The 23,159-nt window shown below is 34.9% G+C and overlaps 1 protein-coding gene across 2 annotated transcripts; it reads left to right on the top strand.

Annotated features, from left to right (window-relative positions):
* On the top strand, positions 975-23,003 carry LOC109848624 (enhancer of mRNA-decapping protein 4-like). 2 transcript variants are annotated; one of them, XM_020418242.1, is made up of 12 exons: positions 975-1,604; positions 6,041-6,090; positions 6,194-6,350; positions 6,523-6,741; positions 7,843-7,971; positions 8,215-9,810; positions 11,108-11,467; positions 11,545-11,664; positions 11,822-11,992; positions 12,985-13,143; positions 22,145-22,291; positions 22,370-23,003. In XM_020418242.1, the coding sequence occupies exons 1-12, from the start codon at positions 981-983 to the stop codon at positions 22,676-22,678; spliced, it is 4,041 nt and encodes a 1,346-aa protein (XP_020273831.1). In that variant the 5' UTR covers positions 975-980; the 3' UTR covers positions 22,679-23,003. The 2 variants fall into 2 exon arrangements, with proteins under 2 accessions (XP_020273831.1, XP_020273823.1); XM_020418234.1 differs by having other exon boundaries at positions 11,813-11,992.

Raw genomic sequence — 23,159 nt, 5'->3', positions numbered from 1 at the left:
CGTCAGGGAACGGTCGACCATCGCGGTCGACCGTCAAACCCTGTAGTCGATTTATGTTTCCGTCGATTCCTGGGTGGTCGACCGCGATGAATTCGACGGTCGACCGCCAGTCGGGTTTGAGTCTGGGTTATGTTTTCTGACCCGTTTTATTTTGTGTTGATATATAACCATAATCATGATTATTAGAGTTAATTAAGGATGACTTTGAGCATCTTTTGAGAGAGAATTGTGCATCCTTTGAGGGATAATTTGTGAGAGATTTTGAGAGCTTTGTTTGAGGGTTTTTTTTGGTGAGATTGTAAACCCTATTTGTATTCTCTTTATCTCTAATAGTAAAAACTCCCCCCTCCTTGCCCCGTGGACGTAACTTACCGAACCACGTAAAACCCGTTTGTCTTGCTGTGGTTTGTGTTTATTCGTTTGGTTGTGGTCTATCTCGTTCTTATTCGTGTTTTTTCGTGTGTTTTGAGTTCTGCTGTGCACAATAAGTGGTATCAGAGCCAGATTTAGCTTAGGGCTTGGTTGGAGGATTCTCTGAATAATTTTTATTTGAAAAGTTAAATCATCAACATGAGTCGTGCTTATGAGTAATGATCACGTATGTCTTATTAGTGATATTGGTAAAGTCCAAATCAGGATGCGTGCCGGGTGAGTAGAGTGCCGAAGGAAATGAGGTCTGCTGTTCCACAGATCGTCAACATGTGTACGCGCGCGCGCACTTTTCAGCAAAAATTATCGCAAATTATTATTACATTTATTCATCATAATTATTATTATTATAATCAAGTAATCAACCCATTCTGTACTACGCTCCCCAATTTCCACCTCCGCTGCCCCCACTTCCCTCGCTCATCTTTAGCTCTCTCTTCTTCCCTCGGATCTCCTGCGCCGGCGCACGGTAGCAGAACCCTAACCCTAATCTCCCCTCTTCCTCCTCCTCCTTCTTCCATGGCGTCCCCCTCTGGTAACCCTAATTCGACATGCAGAAGCTCTTCAAGCCCCTCCCCTCAAACCCTATCCCTAACAATCTCAACTCTCCAAACCCTAACCCTAATTTCTATTCACCGCCTCCTTCAGGCCCTTACTCTTACCCTCATCAAACTCCCCCTTTCAACCCTCATCACTTCATGCAGCATCCCCAATCCCCTCTTACCCCAAACCCTAACCCTAACTCTACCCATGGCGCTCGGCTAATGGCACTCCTCGGGAGCACTCCCGTCTCACACATCGAATGGCCTCACCCTCGATTGCCGCCGGCGGCGGCGGCGGCCGTAGCCACCTCCGAGTTCCGCCAATTCCGCAGACGGCGCCTCGGCCCCGCCGGTCGCCATGGGAGGGTCGCCAGCAGCAAGATGCCGAGGGGTCGATTGCTTGGGACTGGAGATAGAGCGGTTCTTGATGTCGATTCGAGGTTCATGGGGGAATCAAAGCCTCCTCAGCTTGAGGTTACTCCGATTACAAAGTATGTTTCTGATCCAGGATTGGTTCTTGGTCGCCAGATCGCTGTGAATCGGACGTATATTTGTTACGGGTTGAAATTGGGGCCGATTAGGATTTTGAATATCAACACAGCGTTGAGATCCCTATTGAGAGGGCATTCTCAGGTGAATTTTATTTTCCTTTAACGCGTAATGCACATATTGTTATTCTAATTTCATTACTTTGATTGTTTCATTAATTTTGTTTGGAGGTAGAAGAATTTTATTTGGGTGCTAAATGCTTCATGTTGTGGAGCTAGTTTTTGACATTAAAAACTTAGCCTAGTTTGTTAAATTACAGGTTAACATTAGGATGTACTCTTGTTAGTATTCCACGTTGTATAGTTCGTCGTGATTTGTTTGGTGTGGTTCATCTGGCACAGGTCTTTTGAACAAGTGCAAGATGTGAACGAGCAGATATAATCTATTGTAGTTGCTAGTTTTTTGTGTTGTTCATCATGTTGTGTACTCTTAGTAGTTAACTATAATCATCCTCTAATGATTTGTGGTCTTAATGCTGATATGGATGGTGTATCGAGGTTAGAATACCCTTTTTTTCACCCTTTTTTTGTTATTTGTGATAGAGGCATAGAGCTCCTTGCGCCTTGGGCGTAAGAGTTTTATTGTATGACCAGTTAGGTTGTGATCTTACGTGCCAACAGCCTACTATCTCTTGTGGGATGCTCCTCTACTGTCTGTTATTTTATTGAATATGGATTTGACTGGTAGCTTGGTGTATAATTTTTAAGTTCTCGTTGAGTCTCCTCAATGTGAAGTTGCATTCATAGGCCAAACTACTTGATATGAATTTGTGATGGCATGGTGTTGATGATGTTGGGATGCCAAAAGTTTGGCAGGTTGGGCTTGAATCTCCATTTTGAAGATTGTTGTAGAGTATGAAATTGTTTAAGCTCTATGTTTGCATGAGGATGGTACAAAACTCTTCTATCCACCGCGTGAGGCTTTTGGATTGACATTCATAGTGACCTTTAGCAGAAATTCTTATTTTGTATATTGCTTGTAAGCTTGCCCTGCACACACATTTTATTGTAAGTTGGTCTTTGGGCGTGTTGTTTTGGGATCTAGGTGTTTAGTTAGGAGTCTGGTGTTAGTTTTGTGCAATAAAGTTTGTTTAGAATTATGACTGTTTGTAGTATCATGTCGTTTTACTAAGTATATATTGTTGTTAGTTTGCGTGTGACCCTGAGTGTATGTATATTGTGAAAGGTCCTGCTTTAGTTACTGCATTCCTATGATTTCAAAGTTAAGAAAATGTCTTGGTAGAGAGAGTGAATGTATCTCAATCACAGAGTAAGAGGTTTCGGGGGATGGTAGAGTCGAAGAAAATTGAGATGTTGTGTTGGTGAAATTTGACCTACAAGACTCCTTTCAAGCTTTGAGCTTTACTTGTGACAAACATGTCACATACTCTTGCTAAAGCTTCTGCATATATTAGCATATGCATGTTTAGAATAAATTTTTGTAAAAATCTATTGGTATGAAGAGATTTTACTCCCGTTTAGTCATTCACTTTATGAGAAGTCTTATAAATTCCTTTGGCTCTGCTAAGCCTTTTAAAAATTTCATGCTTTCTGGCTGTAAAATATATTGGTATGTAGAAAATTTGCTCCCTTTTATTCGTTCACTACATTGGTATGGAGAACAAACAATTTGTAGCGGCTCTGCTAAGGCTTTTAAGATTTTGATGCTCTTTGGTTGATCTTAGTTGTTTGGTTGTTTTGGTCAATTTCGTCACCAAAATCATTAGTCTTTGGCTTCAAAATATGTTGCACCATGACACAATTATGTTGAGAAATATTTGTCTAGGATTTGATGAAAACTTAGTGGTCAATTCCACACATGATTGCCAATACCTATCCAAGAAAAACCATGGCCAACTAGGGTCTTGTTAGGTAAGAGAACATTAACTTAGTGACTGCACAAGCCAAAATTTTGGAAGAAGGGTGAAAATGATACTAATCATGTGACATGTCTAATTGCTTGATGTTGATTTTGTGCTTTAGCTTTTTCGTGATATAAGCTATCTCACAGTTCGATTTGTAAAGGGATCTTTATATTCAGGATTCTGGAGAGATGCTAAGACTACATTTCTAAGATAAATGACTCCCGTTATGGTTTTAGATTATTGTTTATTAGATGTTGACCATCTTATATATGGCAGGAAAAATGGTTTTCTTGATTTTTAATTTATGCTTGTCATCTGTATTTTCCCGGTGATTTACTATATTTAATTTTTCAGGTGTATAAATTAAGCTTTTTACGTGTTATAAGATTGTCTTTTGATTTGTCATGTGCGTAGTCATTTGTGCACGAGTTGGTAACATCTATGATCTTAAGTTGCTAGTCATAATTCCGTTGATAAGGGTTGTGTAAGTGAAGCTAACAGCATCGGTCCTGTTACTCCTGTAGGAGTCCTGTAGGTCCTTAAGGTTTTCCTGATGTGTGCTGGCTCTGTGGAGCCAGTCTCTTTCTAAGAGTCGAGATGCCAGGGAATACCAGGATGATCAGAATATATACAAAAATATGGAGCCTGCTTCATCCTCCAAAGTGCTCATATTCTTTCAACAAATCAGATATCAAGAAGATAGGAAGAGCCTGGGACCGAGAAACTGTTGCCTACCCAATGGAGTTATGATTTGCGAGTTTTAGTGGTTTACTCGAATTTAGTTGGCATATTGGTTTCTGCATTGTGGTGAAAGCAGGTAGCCAGGGAGCATAAGGGATATGGATGAATCATGTGTGAAGGTGCACCATCATGGTTTTAGGGTTTTCATGTTGTAGATTGGTACATGCTAAGCTTGCTTAATATGCATTGCTAGCCGAAATCTCATAAGTTTTACAATTTTGGGTAAATGTTTATCTGTGATGTTATTAAAGCAATAGGTTTTCCGTTTTCAAAATATGTTGGTCAGTGTTAGTAAATATTTAATATATTTGAGATTAGTTTGCATTTGCATCTGTTTAATTAAATATGCATGATAAATGTTAATATTCTGATAAAATTATGGTGTATGGAGTGTACGTTCCATTTATATCCAATATATTTATAGTTAATTAATATATGTTATTCATATACTATTACTATTGCATTTATGTTTATATATACAAGCAACATATCATTGCTTCTTTGTAGTTTAGTAAAACTTCCTCTTTGAATTTCGTATTTTATGTGTCACTTTTCATTGAGTTCCTAATAGAACCTTTTTCAATTTTAGAATCCCTTTTGTGTTGTTCGAGATTCTGGTGGATTTTAATATTTTCCAAAGTCGGATAAGATATGCCGGGTACAAAATTAGATTTTTGCTTCTGTATTGTTAGATATCATAGCAGATCCTGGTAATGAATAATATTTTAGATTTGGATCAATATATTGGGCAATTTGCTCCATATGCATTTTGCCTACAACCCTAGATCTTGCTCTTAACTTTCATATTGATAATTTAAAGTATGTTTTGCCCCCATTTGTTCCACTTTACCTTGAGATAAAGCCTTTCCATATAGATCTAAGGCCCACATAAGTGGTAGTCTTAAAAAGTGATAAATTTGCTATATTTACATTGGCTCATACCCATGAGCTTAAGCTTTTTGGTGAAGTCGTTTCATGACATAAGCATGATAACTTTTGTGTTTAAATTAGAAAGAGCTCCAACATTTATTAGTTGAAATGGAAATTAGCAAAACAATTCATTGCCTTTTTGTATTAAGATTCATAGTGCCAGCTAGAGGAGTCCGTAATATGAACATGTTTACAATTGTGGACTTTGTGTGTGTGCGCGTGTGTGTGTAAATTCAATTTGGGAGGAGACCCCCTTTTAGGTTTAACTGTAAGTACATATATGAATTCAATACCATTATTTCTTGTAGATAGTAAACCTCTCTCTGCAACTGTGCCTTAGTTGTTATTCCATCTTGACTTGTTCTTATCGGTTGGCTTTACCTAAATTGTATGAGTTTAATGTCAATTCCTTGAGCCCTTTCCATATCCTTGTTCCTCGTACTCAGCTTTAAGCTTTAGCCATGAGGTCCGTAACTATAAGCTTATCTTCAAGTTAGTAAAATTAAATGTGTGATGAATTCCTTCGGGGTTATGATATCATGTGCTCTCAGTAATTACTTTACTCGTCTAATTTTTTTCTCCCTATTAATCTGTCACTACCTATTAATTTTCACCTAGAAACGGAAATTCAAGTTTAAACAGTCCCTTTACAAACTTGTATGCCATAGGAATTAGTCAAATGCGAAACATTAAAATTTTTTTTGGTTAGAACACTTTTCCGCTACAATTGTGTGTATGCTGAGTCGTTCTTTTTAAATAAGCTCAATGATTCATTAGTTTTCTATTAAAGGACTTGCTCCTTTGTTGAAAATAACTCCTAACAGGAATACCTGCTCAAAAATATAAGTTTTACTTTGAGTCAAGGTTTTCTGGTATTCTGTGGTTCATTTCTTGGTACACACATGCTTTGTAATTTTGAATTACAGATGTCAAGGTTTCTTTTTGACAAGTTCAATTGTCCTTGTTTACATTTGTTCTTTGCCAGAAAGTTACAGACATGGCTTTCTTTGCAGAAGATGTTCACCTTTTAGCTAGGTATTTTTTAATCTTTTTTCTTTCCTTTTTTTGTGATGTATTGACTTTTTGGTTAAGCGATCTTTTGTTAACAATGTTTATTTCTGATTTCCGGCATGTGTAGCGCGAGTGTAGACGGGAAGGTCATTGTTTGGAAAATTAATGAGGGGCCTGATGAAGAGAACAAGCCTCAGATAACTGGAAAAATCATTGTTGCTGTTCAGATAGGTGGAGATGGTGAACCGTATCACCCACGGATCTGCTGGCACTCCCATAAACAAGTAATGTCACATTCATCTGTTGTCTTTGAGATATCGTTTCTCTATTTTATAGCATATAAACTTTTTTGTAACTCCAAATACTGATTGCAAGAATTGTAGTCTTCCATAAAAGTATAAGTGTGTTATTATATAGGAATCTCATAAGATTTCTTCTGTAAAAACTTTTCTGCAGGAGGTTTTGATTGTTGCAATTGGAAGTAGTGTGCTAAAAATTGACACGACAAGAGTAGGAAGAGGCAAAGAATTTTCTGCAGATGAGCCCCTCAGATGCCCTGCTGAGAAGCCTATTGACGGGATACAATTTATTGGCAAACATGAAGAGGATGTGACGGATTTGTCCATATCTCAATGGATGACGACTCGGTTAGCCTCAGCATCGAAAGATGGCACGGTTTGTATTTTCTCTGTTATGGTATCTGGCGGTTGCTAATTTTATTCACATGATATAGATAGAAAGATAAAAAGTGAACTGTTAATTTGATATCTCAGCAACCCTTCCATTTTTCTGCATTTTGAAGCTCTGCTCTGAATGTGTATTATCATTGTCCAATTAGTTAATGTGCATATCCTTTTTTTTTTTTGGATTTGCTGCCTTGCATGGATATGCTTTTAGATCTATTATTTTCATTGCTTACATGAACTTTTCACTCTTCAGTTTTCTGCGTGGAAAACTGAATATACATGCTACATATGCAGCTTGTGATGTAATTCCTTAATTGCTATATTCCTTTCGACATTTGCATGATGTCTCATCTTCTTAAAGTATAGACTATAGATAGACAAGTATAATTAATAGGTGTTTTTTCATGCGATACGGACTAACCTTTTTTGAAAATGTTGAGCATCTGTATTTTAAGAAGTTTTTCGAGTTCTTTCAGCTCAAGGTATTATTATTATTATTTTTAAAGTCCTTCAGGAAAGGATATTCTGGTTCATTGTTTTAGTTATACTCCGTAGTTCTGATGAAATGGAGTGGTTCCAATTATTGATTTAGGATACTTTAATAGACTTGCGGCTTAATAGGCTGTTAACTATTAATCTGTATAAAATTTCCTTTTCCATTTCAGTAGGGTACTTCAGAAGATCCTATTGGTTTTTTAATTATGATGGAAATGCAAAGCTTTGTGCTACTACTGTGCCACAGTATGTTTCTACAATGTTTCCATGAGCACAATTGCTTCTCTAGTCTATCTATAAACTTTCTAGTGCTGAGTTCTTACACTCAGTTGAAGAAGTGTTAAGATTCTGCACAAATTTGTTTTCAGGAAAATATAGATGTTCATTATCTTTAAGTAAAATTTCCTTTTCTCGTTATCTTTTGGAAATAGAATAACAAGGTAGCCAGTTATGCAGCTGATTTATGTCCTTTATAAAACCTATTCGTCTTGCATCCATTTCTGTGTATTCCCTTCCTCTCCATGTTGTGCTTGTTCATTAGTTGGATTATGGAGTAGTACTCTTATTGGTTGTAAAATTTTACTTCACGCTACAGGTAAAGATTTGGGATGATCGTAAAACGGTTCCTCTGGTGACATTGAGGCCACATGATGGACAGCCAGTTAGTTCAGTTGCATTCTTGACTTCACCCCACCGACCTGATCACATTGTGCTTATCACCGCGGTACGAGTTTTGGACCTATTTTGACTAGCGTTTAATTATATAGATTTTGCACAATGTCATACAAATATTTAGGTATCATTGAAACTTGGATAGAGTTCGATGGTAGGTATGCTCCAAGTGAACCTTAGTCATGTAAATGCTTTTCAATGGTATTGCTGAGATGCTTCTTGCTGCTTTTTTTGCAGCCAGACTGCTAACCGCTACCTGAGCAATTGTTTTAACCGTCTCTGCTATTTTCTGTAGGGCCCTCTTAATAGAGAAGTAAAGATATGGACATCCACAAGCGACGAAGGCTGGCTCTTGCCTAGTGATTCTGAAGCATGGCAGTGCATCCAGACTTTGGAACTGAGAAGTTCTGCAGAGCCTCGTCATGAGGAGGCATTTTTTAATCAGCTTGTGGCATTGCCTCGAGCAAGCCTCATACTACTTGCCAATGCAAAGAAGAATGCTATATATGCAATCCATGTGGATTATGGTCCATTTCCAGCTTCAACTCGTATGGGCTGTATAGCAGATTTTACTGTTACAATGCCAATATTAAGTCTTACAGGAACAAGTGATAGCCTCCCTGATGGGGAAGAGGTAGTCCAAGTTTACTGTGTCCAGACGCAGGCTATTCAGCAGTATGCACTTGACTTATATCAGTGTTTGCCACCCCCGGGTGATGCTTTTCTGGGGAGAGATCCTGGAAGTCACATGTTAGATTCGCCTATCTCAGAAGGATTTCCTGTGTCACAACTATCACGTGGACCTTCTGGCGGTGCTTATCCTGTAGGTAGTGCATCACCAAGAACCTCTCTTCCTGGGAGCAGCTCCGAGTCTTTACCTACATCCATATTTCCTGTAACCTCTGTATCTTATGACGTTTCTGCTATACATGAACGGACTACATCGAATGTTGAGGTGAAGCCCTCTGCTCCTCCACTTTCCAGTTCAGATCCTGCGACAGTTAATATCGTGCCTTCCCCTGCTTTAAATATGGACCTTTCAGGTGGGCTTTCTATCTTAAGGAACCCTTCAAAGGGCTTTGATCAGGGACCTTCACGTAGCAATAGTGATGTCAGCCAACCAGTTGACTATCCACTTGAAGGGCGGGTTGATGTTGTGGTTTCAACCGCATCCAATGTTCCTTCCGCTGTTAATAATTCAGGAAGGGATGAACCTAAAGCTGGAATAAATAACATTAACTTGGTGCCAAATCCTCATTTATTGTTTAAGTTGGGTGGCAACACAACGCACCTGGTAACTCCATCAGAAATTCTATCAGGAGCTATTTCTTCTTCAGAGAACACTCGTCCCAGTCCGGGCTTGAGGAGCGAGGAAGTTAAGGTTCAAGATATTGTTGATAACAATGATGCAAAGAGTGTAAACATGGAAGTTAAACATGTGGATGAAAGTAGGTTCTCTCATGATGACCAGTCTGATTCTCAGAAAGAGCCACCAATTGACAAGGATAAATGTCTCAACACCTCACCTTCCAAAGTCAATAGTGAAAGCCCGACAACAGAAACTTGCAATGTTGGTGAGGCTCCCAAGGGAGATAGTACATTTGTTGCCGACACGTTGGGGCAGACTTTGGTTGCTGGTGAGGAAGAAGTTCAAGGAAATGCTGATTTTTTAGAGACGACAGAAGCTGTTAGTGCACTTGCGAAATCCACTTTGGCAACGAAAGAGAAAGCACAAAAAGCAAAGCAACCTCAAGCATCAGGTCCCCTCTCACATTCTTTAAGCCCTTCTAACTCTACCGAATCTTTAAATGAACCAGGGAGCAATGCAAGCCTTCTTTCAACTGATACAACTTCATCACAGCTGCACTCTATGAAGGAAATGCTTAATCAGGTACGATTGGTGTCTGCAGTTCATATTTATATCCAACTGAGAAATTCTGTTCTGATTTTTTATTATTCATGATAGAAGGTGTGATTCCCATGGAGGAGTATTATAAGCTTTTATTTAAAATAACCTATTCCACTCGGTTAGATTGTTCATTTGAGTTAGTTACATATGTTAATTACCACCCTGTCTTTGTTCAGCTTCTAGTTGGTTGCTATGATTTATACTTGCCATGTATAACTTTCAGATCATATCGGAAACACACTGTTTCTCTGCTATTAAGTTTTGGAGGAAGTTGGAAAAAAATGGATTTGTGTGTTTCTGTGTGTTTGTGTATGTGTGTGTGTTTTTGTGAAAAGTGCTAAATAGGCTACTATTGGAGTTGTAAAAAAATGTCATAGGAGAAAATACTGATTCAAAATCTTGTGCTTTGCACATGATCATTTATAAGATAATTCCTGCATGTTACTATATCTTTAATTCAACTGTGGTCCAAGAAATGTAATCTAAATAGCATTACTCTTTTATTTTACATTAAAATGGCTGCTCATCCCCTTGTTGGGGGAGAAATCGGGCCAAATCTAGAGTTGATGGGCCTTAAATAGAAGTTGGGAATCAATTTTAACCCAAAAGCTATAGCTATCAAGAATTAACCCAAACTTCTATCTAAACTCAACATTTTTTCTTATCTTATCCAATGTGGGACTATACTCACATATTAATCACCTCAACAACTCTCCATTAATTTGTGAGTATTGTTCAATTCAACTATAACTCAATCTTCCTCAGAATTCACTAAGTTTTGCACCACTTCACTCGTGGACTAACCAATTCACAAACTTTTTGCACCACTTCATTCGTAGGCTAACTAAACCATGCATTTAACACATAACTATCAAACATCCGTAGGAACTTCCACCACTTCACTCGTGGTGGCTAACTAGACTATTTCACTTCTACGGGCATCCGTGGATTCTCCCGACACCTTCGGGCTTCACATCGAAGATCATCTGTTTTTTTAATTACTTGGACCATGACCTTAGCTTTGATATTATTGTTGGGGGAGAAATCGACCTAGTCTAGAGTTGATGAGTCTTAAACGGAAGTTAAGAATCAATTTTAACTCAAAAGCTATAACTATCAGTTATTGACCCAAACTCCTATTTAAACTTATCACTTTCTTATCTTATCCGATGTGGGACAATACTCACATATTAATCACCTCAACACCCCTCCATTATCAGAAGTGAAAACAATAATAATATTGTTAATAATAATATTTCTTTTGGATCTTCAATTACAGTTTATGAGCATGCAAAAGGAGATGCAGAAGCAGATGAGTTCAGTGGTTGCTGGACCAGTCAATAAAGAAGGAAAGAGGGTGGAGAATGCCTTGGGCCGAAACATGGAGAAAGCTATGAAGGCTAACATGGATGCTTTGTGGACCCGTTTTCAGGAGGAAACTTCAAAGAATGAGAAGGCTGCAAGAGAGCGAGCGCAGCAGTTGACAAGCCTCATTACCAACTGTACCAACAAGGATTTGCCTTCAATGTTGGAGAGAACATTGAAGAAGGAGTTGTCTTCAGCGGGACAAGCTTTAGCCCGAGCAGTCACCCCTGCTATTGAAAAATCCATTTCTTCTTCTGTTGCTGACTCTTTCCAGGTTTTACTCTTTGCACAGTTTTCCTTTCACCCGGAAGTTCATTTTTCCTATCTGTTTTCTCATGTCTTTAATTGCAGAGAGGTGTTGCGGACAAGGCAGTTGTTCAGCTGGAGAAGTCCATCAATTCCAAACTTGAAGCTACTGTATCTAGGCAGATTCAAGCGCAATTCCAAACGTCTGGAAAGCATGCTCTTCAGGTATAACTTTAATGAGTAAAGCATTGTTCTTTCCCCTTTTAAAATGCCAAATTTATCTTCTAGGTGATAATTGTTGATGGATAAAATCTTTTGCACTTACGATAATTATGCTATATGGTTCACTATTTAGTAGACTAATATAGCTTAGCATATGCAGGAGGCTCTCAGGTCTGGCTTAGAGTCATCCATGATTCCTGCATTTGAACAATCTTGCAAAGCAATGTTTGAGCAAGTAGATATGGTCTTTCAGAAAGGAATGAATGAACACACTGCTGCTGCTCAACAGAAATTTGAGTCCACACACACTCCTCTTGCGATTACTTTGAGGGTATGTAGGTACACAGTCCTTAATGCCTGATTGGAAGCCTCTGAGATATGATATTTGAATTATCTATCACAGCATTACTATTAATGTTTAATATATCTATCTTTGCGTTCTGAAAGGGTGATATGGCTTTGCTTTGTCCTGTGATTGTACAAGAAATTCTGGGAAAACTGTAGAATCGAAAAAGAATCTGTCATGAAGTAGCTGGTAGTTAATTGCAGCCCTATATGTTAGTAGCATACAAGTGACAAAGGTGAACATGGAAATGTCAATACCAGGAATTGATAGATGGTAGTTTCTGTTGATGATAATTCATATATTTCAAAAATCCTATTGAAGCTGCTAAAACTTGCGAAGCAACACATGAAGGATTTTAGTTTATACTCGTGAATATATGGTAGGATCCCTTCATTTTCAAAAATGCGAGACCTGCAGCTGGGTTTAGTAACATTTTACTTTCCGTCGTAGGCTAGTCCCTACCTGTCTTAACCAGTTAGTGAGTCACTGGTTCCATCTCACGTGTGATATGTGTGCACCAGGCCGCTTATGTTTCTCAACTGCCAGTGAGTAATCATTTCACTGTTGCACAATGGCTAGGTCACAGATAGGTCGTATAATTTGACAAACCGTTTATTGTTTCTTTTTTTTCTAGCCTTTTCTGCCCCTTCTTACATTCCTATTCTCTGTGGAGGCTAAAAGATGAGTTTTGTTTATTACCATGCAGAACATAATAATAGTTTCATTATGAAACTTAATTGTTATGAATGTATGGTTATGGATGCTTGACTCATTCTTAGCTGTTTAATTTCCGGCTTGATCCTAATGTCCAAATTCCATTAAGTTAGTTAAACCTACACGAAATTGCTGACGCAACTCTGAAATTTGTTTTGAGATATTGGCTGTAGTAAAGTATTTGTATCCCTGCCTATTGTATCACGATGCATTGTATTTGCCCAGATGTTCTGAAATTTGTTGGTTGCCTTTTCTTTTTACAGGATGCAATCAATTCGGCATCATCAGTCACCCATAATCTCACCAGCGAATTAGCTGATGGTCAACGCAAGATCTTATCTCTTGTCGCAGGGAGCACAAACGGATTGAATCCTATGGCAGTTCAGCAAAGCAATGGCTCTGTGACTGGGCTTCCAGCGATGGTAATATTTTCTTGATTTTCTGCTTTCATTTATGGAGATGCTAATATTTCCCTTTCATATGTAATCCATCTTTTATTTGCAGAACTCAAATAACTTTTTCCCACTAGGCACTAAACATTGTTTATCTTAGAGATATCCTATACAATTGGCAAGAAATAAAAGTTAAAACTTTCTATGGACTATATTGTCCTTATTTTTTTGATATTACATTCTAATCCTAACTAAACCAAGGTTTTAAATATCGGTTATCGGGAATTTATCGGACGGCCAAAATCCTTATCGGATAGCGGAAATCGGGGATATATCGGGGATAAGTAGTATTTATCGGAGTGATATACTAGATGGTGTATATATATAATACAATAACTAAAAAATATAATCTAACCATGCTTAATGAAATATAAACATACCAAAATGTAAATCATCATGTTTAGAATCATTAACCAATTGTAGAAAGCAAAACTTGCATCTTGACCGCACGATGAAACCATTCGATTGCATAGCCTTACTTATCGGCCAATAATCCCGATAAAAAAACCTTACTTATCGGCCGATAAGTACCGATAACGCCGATAACTCCCCGATAACTTGCCAAAAACGATAACCGATTAAAAATCCAAGTTATCCTATCGGAGAGCTCCCAAATCCGATAACTCGGCCGATAATATCGATTATCGGCCGATATTTAAAACAGTGAACTAAACTAAATTAATTATTATTTTTAATTAATTATATTATATGTCACTTCAAGTTTGTCTAACTTGATCCCTAAAACTTACAATGTTATTGTAAAACTCTACATCATATTAATTATTACTAATGTATAATAATATATTAATAAGCAATTGCATGTTAATAAATTACTTATGGAAAGAGTAGAAACCATAGAATTGTTCTAAAATTGTATCATGACACTCATGTAGGAAAATTACAAAGTGTATTTTTGCGTTTAGGTTATAGGACAGAAGGTACAAACATGCAATTTTAGAAAATATTAGGATATTTAAGTGCAGTAAGATACTAGCGGAGGTGTATAACTTTCGTACTATAAATTAATCATAAGTTTATCTAACTTGGTCACTAAATCTTTCAGTGTTATTATTAAACTCTACATCATATTAATTATTACTAATGTATAATAATATATTAGTAGACAAGTGGAGGTGTATTATTGCGTTTAGGTTACAGGACAGAAGGAACAAACATGCAATTTTAGAAAATATTAGGATATTTAAGTGCAACAAGATACAAGACTACAAGTGGAGGTGTATAACTTTTGTACTATAAATTAATCACAAGTTTGTCTAACTTGGTCACTAAACCTTTCAGTGTTATTGTTAAAACTCTTACATCATATTAATTATTACTAATGTATAATAATATATTAGTAGACAATTGCATGTTTAGTAATTATTTATGGAAAGAGTAAAAAAATATAGAATTGTCCTAGAATTATACCATGACACTCATATAGGAAAATTACAAAGTGTATTCTTGCGTTTAGGCAACAAGACAGTAGGTACAAAGATGCAATTTTAGAAAATATTAGGATGTTTAAGTGCAACAAGATACAGGTGGAGGTATATAACTTTCATAAACTATAAGGTATTTAAGTAAAATTAAGTCTATAAAGATTTAAAACCTTTGTTAACCACAAATAATAATATGTGATCTTATTAAAGCATCATTTTTTAAATAAGTCTCAAGATTTTGAATTATTTCTTGAAATTATATACTTACCTTAGAAAACTTTAGAAGAGGCTTTCGCAGGACTATTACGAAGTGTTGGGTATCAGATAAATATTCGATACTAAAATTTATGATATCAGATTGCAGAAATCGAGGATATGTAAAAAAATATCGGGTGTCAGATGAGATAATATTCATACATAATATAACATAGTAAGTTATAATCTAACATATTAATGAATTTTAAACGTAAGAATTTGCACGAAAATGTATGCTTAAAATTTAGGAGAGCTGAGAGTGGAGAGATCTGGGAGACGAATTGTGACTTTTGTGGTTTTGGTTTTGGTTTCCAAACATGACCCAAACCCTAGCCCATAATCAAATTAAAAACGACTCAATTTTGTTGATATCTTTAAAGGGATGTATTGGCCAATATTTTTGATAACAATCAATATATTAGAAAAAATCCCCAAATAAAAGAAAACAACACAAAACCATAAATATTATTGAGTAAGGTCTTTAACCTGATATATCGGTCGATATAACAACATATACCGACTGATATTTAATACATTGCTTATAAGAGCAACATTTAAAGATAATTTAGATGTAAGTTCCTTGATTTTAGATCTCCAATAATTCTAAATTATTCCCTCAAAAATTTTGAAATTGCTTACAATTTAAGGGACTAATATTGAATTATTAGAAATTTGAAGGACAAAAATATAAACAAGCCACATTTGAAAGTGTTTTTTTAGAATTCTCTGTACTACGGGGATTGTCTCAAAAAAGCCCACTCAATTGATTTAATTTGACAAAACACCCTAACTATAACGGTGTTGTAGATAAACCCTCTTAACTTTGGTGCGATTTTAGAAAACACCCCTCGACTATACCATGTCTCATAAAAAATCCCCTGATCTTTTACACTTCTCTCAACAAAACCCCTTAATGTATTACTTGAATATGTGATTTTGAGAAAATACCTATTGAAGAAAGCTATTTTAGTTAAAAAAAAACTCTCAATCGATAATAAAAGGATCATGACCGATTTATAATTCTTTTTCCCTCTATATTTCCTCTTTTTCTTTAATTTAACAAAAACCAAGCTAATTCTTTTATGGTTGAGGGATATTTTGGTCTTTCCAAGTCAAATACTTGTCATAATAAATTAGACTCAATGATATTAGTTTTGAGTGGTTAAGTGAGAAAAGTTTATAGGGCTTAAATTAAAAATTTGAAGTTGAGATAGATCATCTACAAGACCCCAAGTTTGACGAAGATTTATCCAGTTTTAAGTTAGCAATTTTCATGGCCAAAGGTCCATGTTTGAGGTTTGCCACCCATGACTCTTAAGTGTCCTACTAACCTGGTGACTGGATGGGGTAGGGGGGCCGGTTCACCTAGGGTTTACTGGTAAGAGTGGGAGGCTCGAACTCAGGCCTTGGCTTGAGGATCCTTTTGCTTTATCAGGTTTCCCTCGTATCCAAAAAAATAGCTGAGGGTTTTTTTTTTGACATTGCCCCCCATAGTTGAGAGGGAGCTTTTTAAAATTAACCCTTAAACAAAGTGCAACTTAAGACACATGTAATATCAATATTATAAAAGTAAATTTTATAGCAAGTATATCACTCCATGAACTCATTTGGATTATGTACCCTAAGATTTATCCTATACATCAACTCTGAAAATCTTTTGCTACAAAAATCTCTAAGAGAAATTTAATCTTTATTTGCGAAGGGTATATGTTCCTTCTGATTCCCCTTGTCTTTCATGATTTGTAATAAACTATTTGATAAAATAAATTAAATTGTTTATTTTATATTTCTCACTTTCTTATAAGTTCATGAAACACATAGCTTGGATATGAGTATTGTTGCGGATACTGGATTCTTCTAACTCCTTAACCCAAAATTTTGGATGTTTTTTTAACATTGGATAGATCTGAATTATTTGTTAAAATACAATCCATAGCGCATAATATGTATAAATCATTCTCATATTATATTTTATAATATTTTAAAACTAAATAGTAATCGTTTTGACAAATCAATTAATTGGTTAGGAAGATGTAGAAAGACTACAATATCATATTTTGGAATTGATCATATAATTTATGTTTTCTTTCTTGATTGAATTTGCACATTCTGACAAAGAAAATTCTAGAAAAAAGTTTTTGAATATCTATAAAACTTGGTCGCCGGATAAACAATATGTGGAAACAAACAACATGTGAAAGTGATTTCTTTATAGTTAAACAAAATCCTATATGACCGGATAAAACCTGCTATTTTACTTTGATGAATTCAATAATTTTATTTTTATCATTAATAATAATAGTTTTGTTTATATTGGTCCCTTACATCTTTAATATTTTGAAATTAGATATTCAAGTCATTAAATTGCTCTTAAGTCGTTAATATTTTAAGACATTTTTCTGCGGAAGGCAAAATGTTAAAACCAACAAGATATTATACAGGAAAATATCCAAAACTTTTTAATATGTTAGCATAATCATAAATTTTTTTGGACCATGTTATAGTAAGTAAATAAAGATTTGACCAAAAGCGTAGTGCACGTGCATTCCACCTAATAAATCTAAAATTGGGAACTTATTACAAATCTAAATCTATATGATAGCTCATTGAAATAAATATTCAAGTAATTTCTTAACTTTTTATCTCTCTAGCACATGTTTGGCACTCTATTTTGTAATATCCAGAACCTGATACCGATCAATCATCAATAGTATAGTAACTGTACTTGGCAGTCTTAACAAAAATTAAATGCTACAATTAATCACAAAACCCTCATGCCCTATATAACCCCTTAGCCCTACCCCTGACTCACAATGAAACTCACTTCAAATTAGCATTAAAATGACTATATACTTTCTTCTTTCACCCTTGCTGCCCTCCTTAATTTGCTTTAGTGATGCAACAACATTAGGCAAGAAATAAGGGCGTAGACAGTGGTGGTGGTGGGGGATTTGATAGAGGCGGTGGATAAAGTGATGCTTGTGAAGGAATAGGAGTTGAATCTGAACCCAGTGGTGTTGGAGGTAGGTAGAAGGAGGCAGACAACGTGGGTTCGGTGAAGGCAACGATGGGGTTTTGGTGGATGTCATGGGGCAAGTGGTTGGTTCAGCTGTGTGTGGAGGTGTATTGGAGGTGGCATGATGGAGGATAAAAGGTCATCAGCGGTGCCTGATGGGGTTTTGGTGGATGTCATGGGGCAAGTGGTTGGTTCAGCTGTGTGTGAAGGTGTATTGGAGGTGGCATGATGGAGGATAAAAGGTCATCAACTGTGCCTGTCGAGGTTTAAGTGAAAGAGCAGGTGGTTGGTGTTAACTGTGAAAGCTGAAGGCAATGGTTTCCATGATTAGATTGGTTTCATCACATATTCATGCATGCAAACAAATATTATGATTGTTGTGTTTTTTCTTTTCATCTGTGGTTAATTTGGTGAGGACCAATAATTTATCTGGTGAAGAATAATGAATATATATACACACACACTAGTTCTTATGCACGTGTAATGGACGTGGTTAAATATTAAAATTATTTTTTTATTTTCTTACTATAAAATAAATCGAATTCATTTTGAGTTGAAATCTATAAACATTGATTATTACATTTGCCATAAGTTTTATTTAAACATTTAAAAAAAAATTATGAAATAGATGATTAATTTTGAAAATTTCTTGGGGTCAGGAATAAACAACTAACAAGTTTGCAGTGAAAATTAGAGGAACATAGTACATTCTTAAGAATTATTAATATTTACTTAGTTTGTTTATAATGATAGGATCTCATTATTAATTAACTACAATGCTTAGTGCATTATTTTTTTTGTTGGATGTTCAAGGCAGGTAGAGGACCCATGTGAGTCCTCATCGCAATGAATGTTATACAATTTAAGTACGAAGGAAAAATGAGAGTTAATCAATGGTGTAGTTGGTAAGGGAAAACTCCAGCAGTTTAATTTGGTATGTGGATATATAATAGATGGAGATGGAGAAGGGTGGTTTTGAAAATAGTGAGTGCGTGTGGGTAATTAATATAGTTTTTATTTGTGTGGTTTTTTTCGTTCATTTTTAAGATATCTGTGGTCCTGTGGATATATATACCTATAGCATTGCTACTCTTTTGGTTTTGTAGAAGAGTTTGTGTGTTAAAAAATTAAATTATCTAAGCCCATACATGAATTTTTTTTAACCAACACACATGTATAAATATTACAATTGGCATTGATACCTAAGATATGTGTGAGATTCTCTTTGATTTTTATACAAACAATATCTATTTAAATAATAATAGTATAATTAAACTTTGTGATCTGAAAAAAATTAAACATACAATATAAGTAATTGCTTTAAAAAAATTTAATCTGGTCTAATAAGAAGAAAATAGATGAAAATGATGTGAATTATTGTAATTTCATAATTCATAAATTTTAAACAATCTAATCTAATCTAATAAGAAGAAAATAGCAAAGACACATATCTGTTGAAAGAGATGAAAATGCTATAAAAATTGTTATAATTTCTGATCTGAAAAAAAATCAAACATACACTATAATTAATTGCTTTAAAATAATCTAATCTAATCTAATAAGGAAAAATAGATGAAAGTGCTGTGAAAATTGTTGATATTTCTTAATATGAAAAAAATCAAATATACAATATAATTAATTACTTTAAAATAATCTAATCTAACCTAATAAGAAGAAAATAACAAATGCATATACATGTAGAAGAAGATGAAAGTGTTACGAAAATTATTGTAGTTTCTTGGCTTATAAACATTGGTATGTGATGTTGCATGTGAGAGGATAACAAGTAGTTTCTTGGCTTATAAACATTGGTATGTGATGTTGCATGTGAGAGGATAACAATTGTAAATATAGTTCTATTTAAATAATAATTAAACATTGGTATGTGATGTTGCATGTGAGAGGATAACAATTGTAAATATAGTTCTATTTAAATAATAATTGTATAATTAAAATTTGAAACTAATTATGCAGTGTTGCGAACTACTTGAATTTTAGTTGGTGAGAGATCACCATGATGTGTCCTCATGTCGCAGCCGTTTGTTTTAATTTTTCTTTTTTATAAATTTCAGAAAGATTTTATCTATTTAATTTGTTTGGTGGATTTTGCAAATACCCCGTCCACAGTATGTGCATTTGTAGGTTTGTATTGTTTGGGAGTTCAGCCTCTGGTGCGAACATTATTTGTCTCACTAATTTGTTTGGTTTTTACATATATGTCATTCATCTTGCATACATTTATAAATTTGGCATTTAATAATTTTATTCATGTTTATATTTTAATTTAAACTTTATTTTTATCTTCATACTATGTATATCCAATAAGAATTTATCAATTTATCAACTTACTCTTACTTAAATGTATATCTTCATACTATGTATATTCTTGTAATTTAAAATAACTATGCATATTATTATGTTCATACTATATATATCTTCATACTATGTTTATATTCCAATTTATCAACTTACTCTTACTTAGAGGATTTGTATTTGAATTTCAAGGGTATTTTTGTCTATTAAAAGATTTTTCCGAACTCGTACTTTTAAAGCGAGTATGATATATATATATATATACAAAATACCATCGCACTTCAAAAAATCAAAAGAAACGCATTCACACTTGCAAAAAGTAACTAAAATGTCTTAACACTTAAGAATCGACACAAATGCTCCCACTCTCGCAAGCACCATTCCAAAATGCCCTCACATTTTTTCGTTATGCATGCATCATGTGCCCCGAAGTACTAAATATAGAAATATAATGTTATTATAAAAATATGTAACTCAATTTGGAAACAATATATTATAAATAAGCATTTTTATATTTCTCAATCTTACTACAAAAGAGAAGGGCACATTTATAATGTAAAGCATACATAATAAAATAATGTTATTATAAAAAATATATTATAATTGAAGATGATTTTTAGTGTCTTATTGTATAATGATGTTTAGATACTAATCAATTGTGAGATGTTGGTCACACAGCTCTACGTGCGATGCATATAGGACTAAAAATAATTATGATGATGTTCTAACTTTCTGCTCTCTCATGATTAGTTAGAATAAATATGTGCGTTATACATCATATTTCCATCTTAACTCGGTACAAACTTGACTTATGAAATTTCTTCTTAAAATTTTCATTTTAATAATTGATTATTCTTGGTATATGTTCATCAGAGCCCTTTTTAAACATTAATGAAGCATATTGAAATCATCAAATAACTTAATATGAAAAGACTTGACAATTTTGTATATACTTAAAATTTTGCTGACTTTATTCCTATCCATTTTAATATCCTAACATAAACATTAAAGAATCCTTGTACTGAGTTCTAGATACCTTATTAATGTCTTTGTTAGCGTTTTCTTAATTTTTTTGGCATCATTAATTTCCTAAAAAATAGTAATATCTCTTCTTTTGTCAAGATGAGTACTTTATGGATGACGAGCCTATGAGGTAGGAGCCATGATTTAGAATGAAGTTGGACATACAACGATGGAAGATTATAGTATCAATGACAAATTTTGAACAAAAAAAGATAGAATTTGTGATTCTATGTGAATATATATGGAAAAATTAAAAAGATAAAATATTAACTAAAATGAGATGAATTGCAAAACTCTCATCAAGTTTATGAGACGTTGTAATGAGATATATTCTCCATAATTCTTCTGATTCCTCCTTTATTTATTTCAGTTGTTTAATTCTAAAGTGTCTATACATTGAATGTATCCGTGAAGGAATTAGCAACTAATGTATTTATGTCAAATTTTTTAGTTCGAGAAGAGAATATTTCATCCTATCGATTGAGAACTTGCCCTAACAGATATCTTGCTAATTATTTGGAAGAGAGTTCCTTTGAACAGTTGATATCTTTTTGGTTTTGAACAAATTTGTAACATCGAATTGATATTTTTTTGCCACATAAAATGAAATTTTATTATGAAAATACAAAAAAAATAAATATGTCATATATATATATATATATATATATATAGAGAGAGAGAGAGAGAGAGAGAGAGAGAGAGAGAGAGAGAGAGAGAGAGAGAGAGAGAAAGAGAGAGAGAGGTTACTGTGGGAGTAATGACAAACATAGGTAGTTTTGGTTGGAGGCACTGGATGTTCTTATATTTTTTACCATTTGCCAAGAGTTGGCGAGAGTAAACTTGACTTTTGAGTTCTCCGGTTTTCAAATACAACCTCTTCGACTTGGTGTCCTTGGACCTAACGATTGAACTAAAATTTCAGCGGCCTTTGTCACTTCAACAAATCGAAGCACCTTTGGATCCAACAAAGGAACTATCAAGATTGATATCAGAATGCAAATTCGGAGAAGCATTCACAATGGCTCTCCACAGAAGTGATGTCTCTATTGTGTCCTGGCTATGTTCTAAGGTACAGGTTTTCTTATAACTTAAATCTAACAAAACCAAGAATACCATTAAACAAGCTTGCTATTTTCTTGGATTTCAGGTGGATTTGCATTCAATTTGCACCATGGTTCCGCTCCCTTTAAACCAGGGAGTTCTGTTAGCTCTCTTGCAACAGCTGGCCTGTGATATTAGTAAGGAGATGACAAGAAAGTTAGGATGGATGACTGATGTAGCCGTCGCCATTAATCCCACAGACCCAATGATTGCTCCGCATGTTCGTCCGATATTTGAGCAAGTTTACAATATATTAGCTCACCAGAGATCTCTTCCGACAATTACAGCATCTGAAGCTAGCAGTATTCGTCTTATAATGCATGTCATTAATTCTGTACTCATGAGCTGTAAATGAAGTTTTGGGACTCTGTTGTCAATGCTTTTGTACAGAGAAAATGAAGAAAAAAGAAAAAGGAGGCATGACGACTGTAAATTTGGAATCGAAGATGGCACTTGGACTTTATTGCAATCGTTTTGTTCTTGTTTCATTGTGGTTCTTATCGTTTTGACAAATATTACGGCATGTAAGTAGATTCGATGGACTTTGAATTTGCTGCTGATTTGTATTGCAGTGCAGTTTTGTTGATTGTCCTTCCCAACTTTGATCTATGCGCATATCCATGTTGTAAGAATATTGATGCTTGATGAGCTACAAATGTATATATTTTGTTGCTGGTACATTTGCTGCGTCCTATGTTTTTCCATCTTCATTTTCGTGTTCCATATACAAATGGAAATTTTATTTATGCTACAATTGCCTTGGGAGGAAACCTCTCCTCTTTCTGGGGGTTGAAGGCGGTTAATCTGCAATTTACGCTAAATATGAAGATTAAAGT

This window comes from Asparagus officinalis, chromosome 1 (assembly GCF_001876935.1).
Source record: "Asparagus officinalis chromosome 1, Aspof.V1, whole genome shotgun sequence".
NCBI lineage: Eukaryota > Viridiplantae > Streptophyta > Magnoliopsida > Asparagales > Asparagaceae > Asparagus > Asparagus officinalis.
Note: the sequence above shows the minus strand (reverse complement) of the source record. Positions and strands in the feature narration are given on the sequence as shown.

Coding starts and splice junctions, on each gene's coding strand:
- LOC109848624 (XM_020418234.1), top strand. CDS start 981: ATGCAGAAGCTCTTCAAGCCCCTCCCCTCAAACCCTATCCCTAACAAT. Junction 6,351..6,522: donor GCTGGCACTCCCATAAACAA/GTAATGTCACAT, acceptor ACTTTTCTGCAG/GAGGTTTTGATTGTTGCAAT. Junction 11,468..11,544: donor CTGTTGCTGACTCTTTCCAG/GTTTTACTCTTT, acceptor CTTTAATTGCAG/AGAGGTGTTGCGGACAAGGC.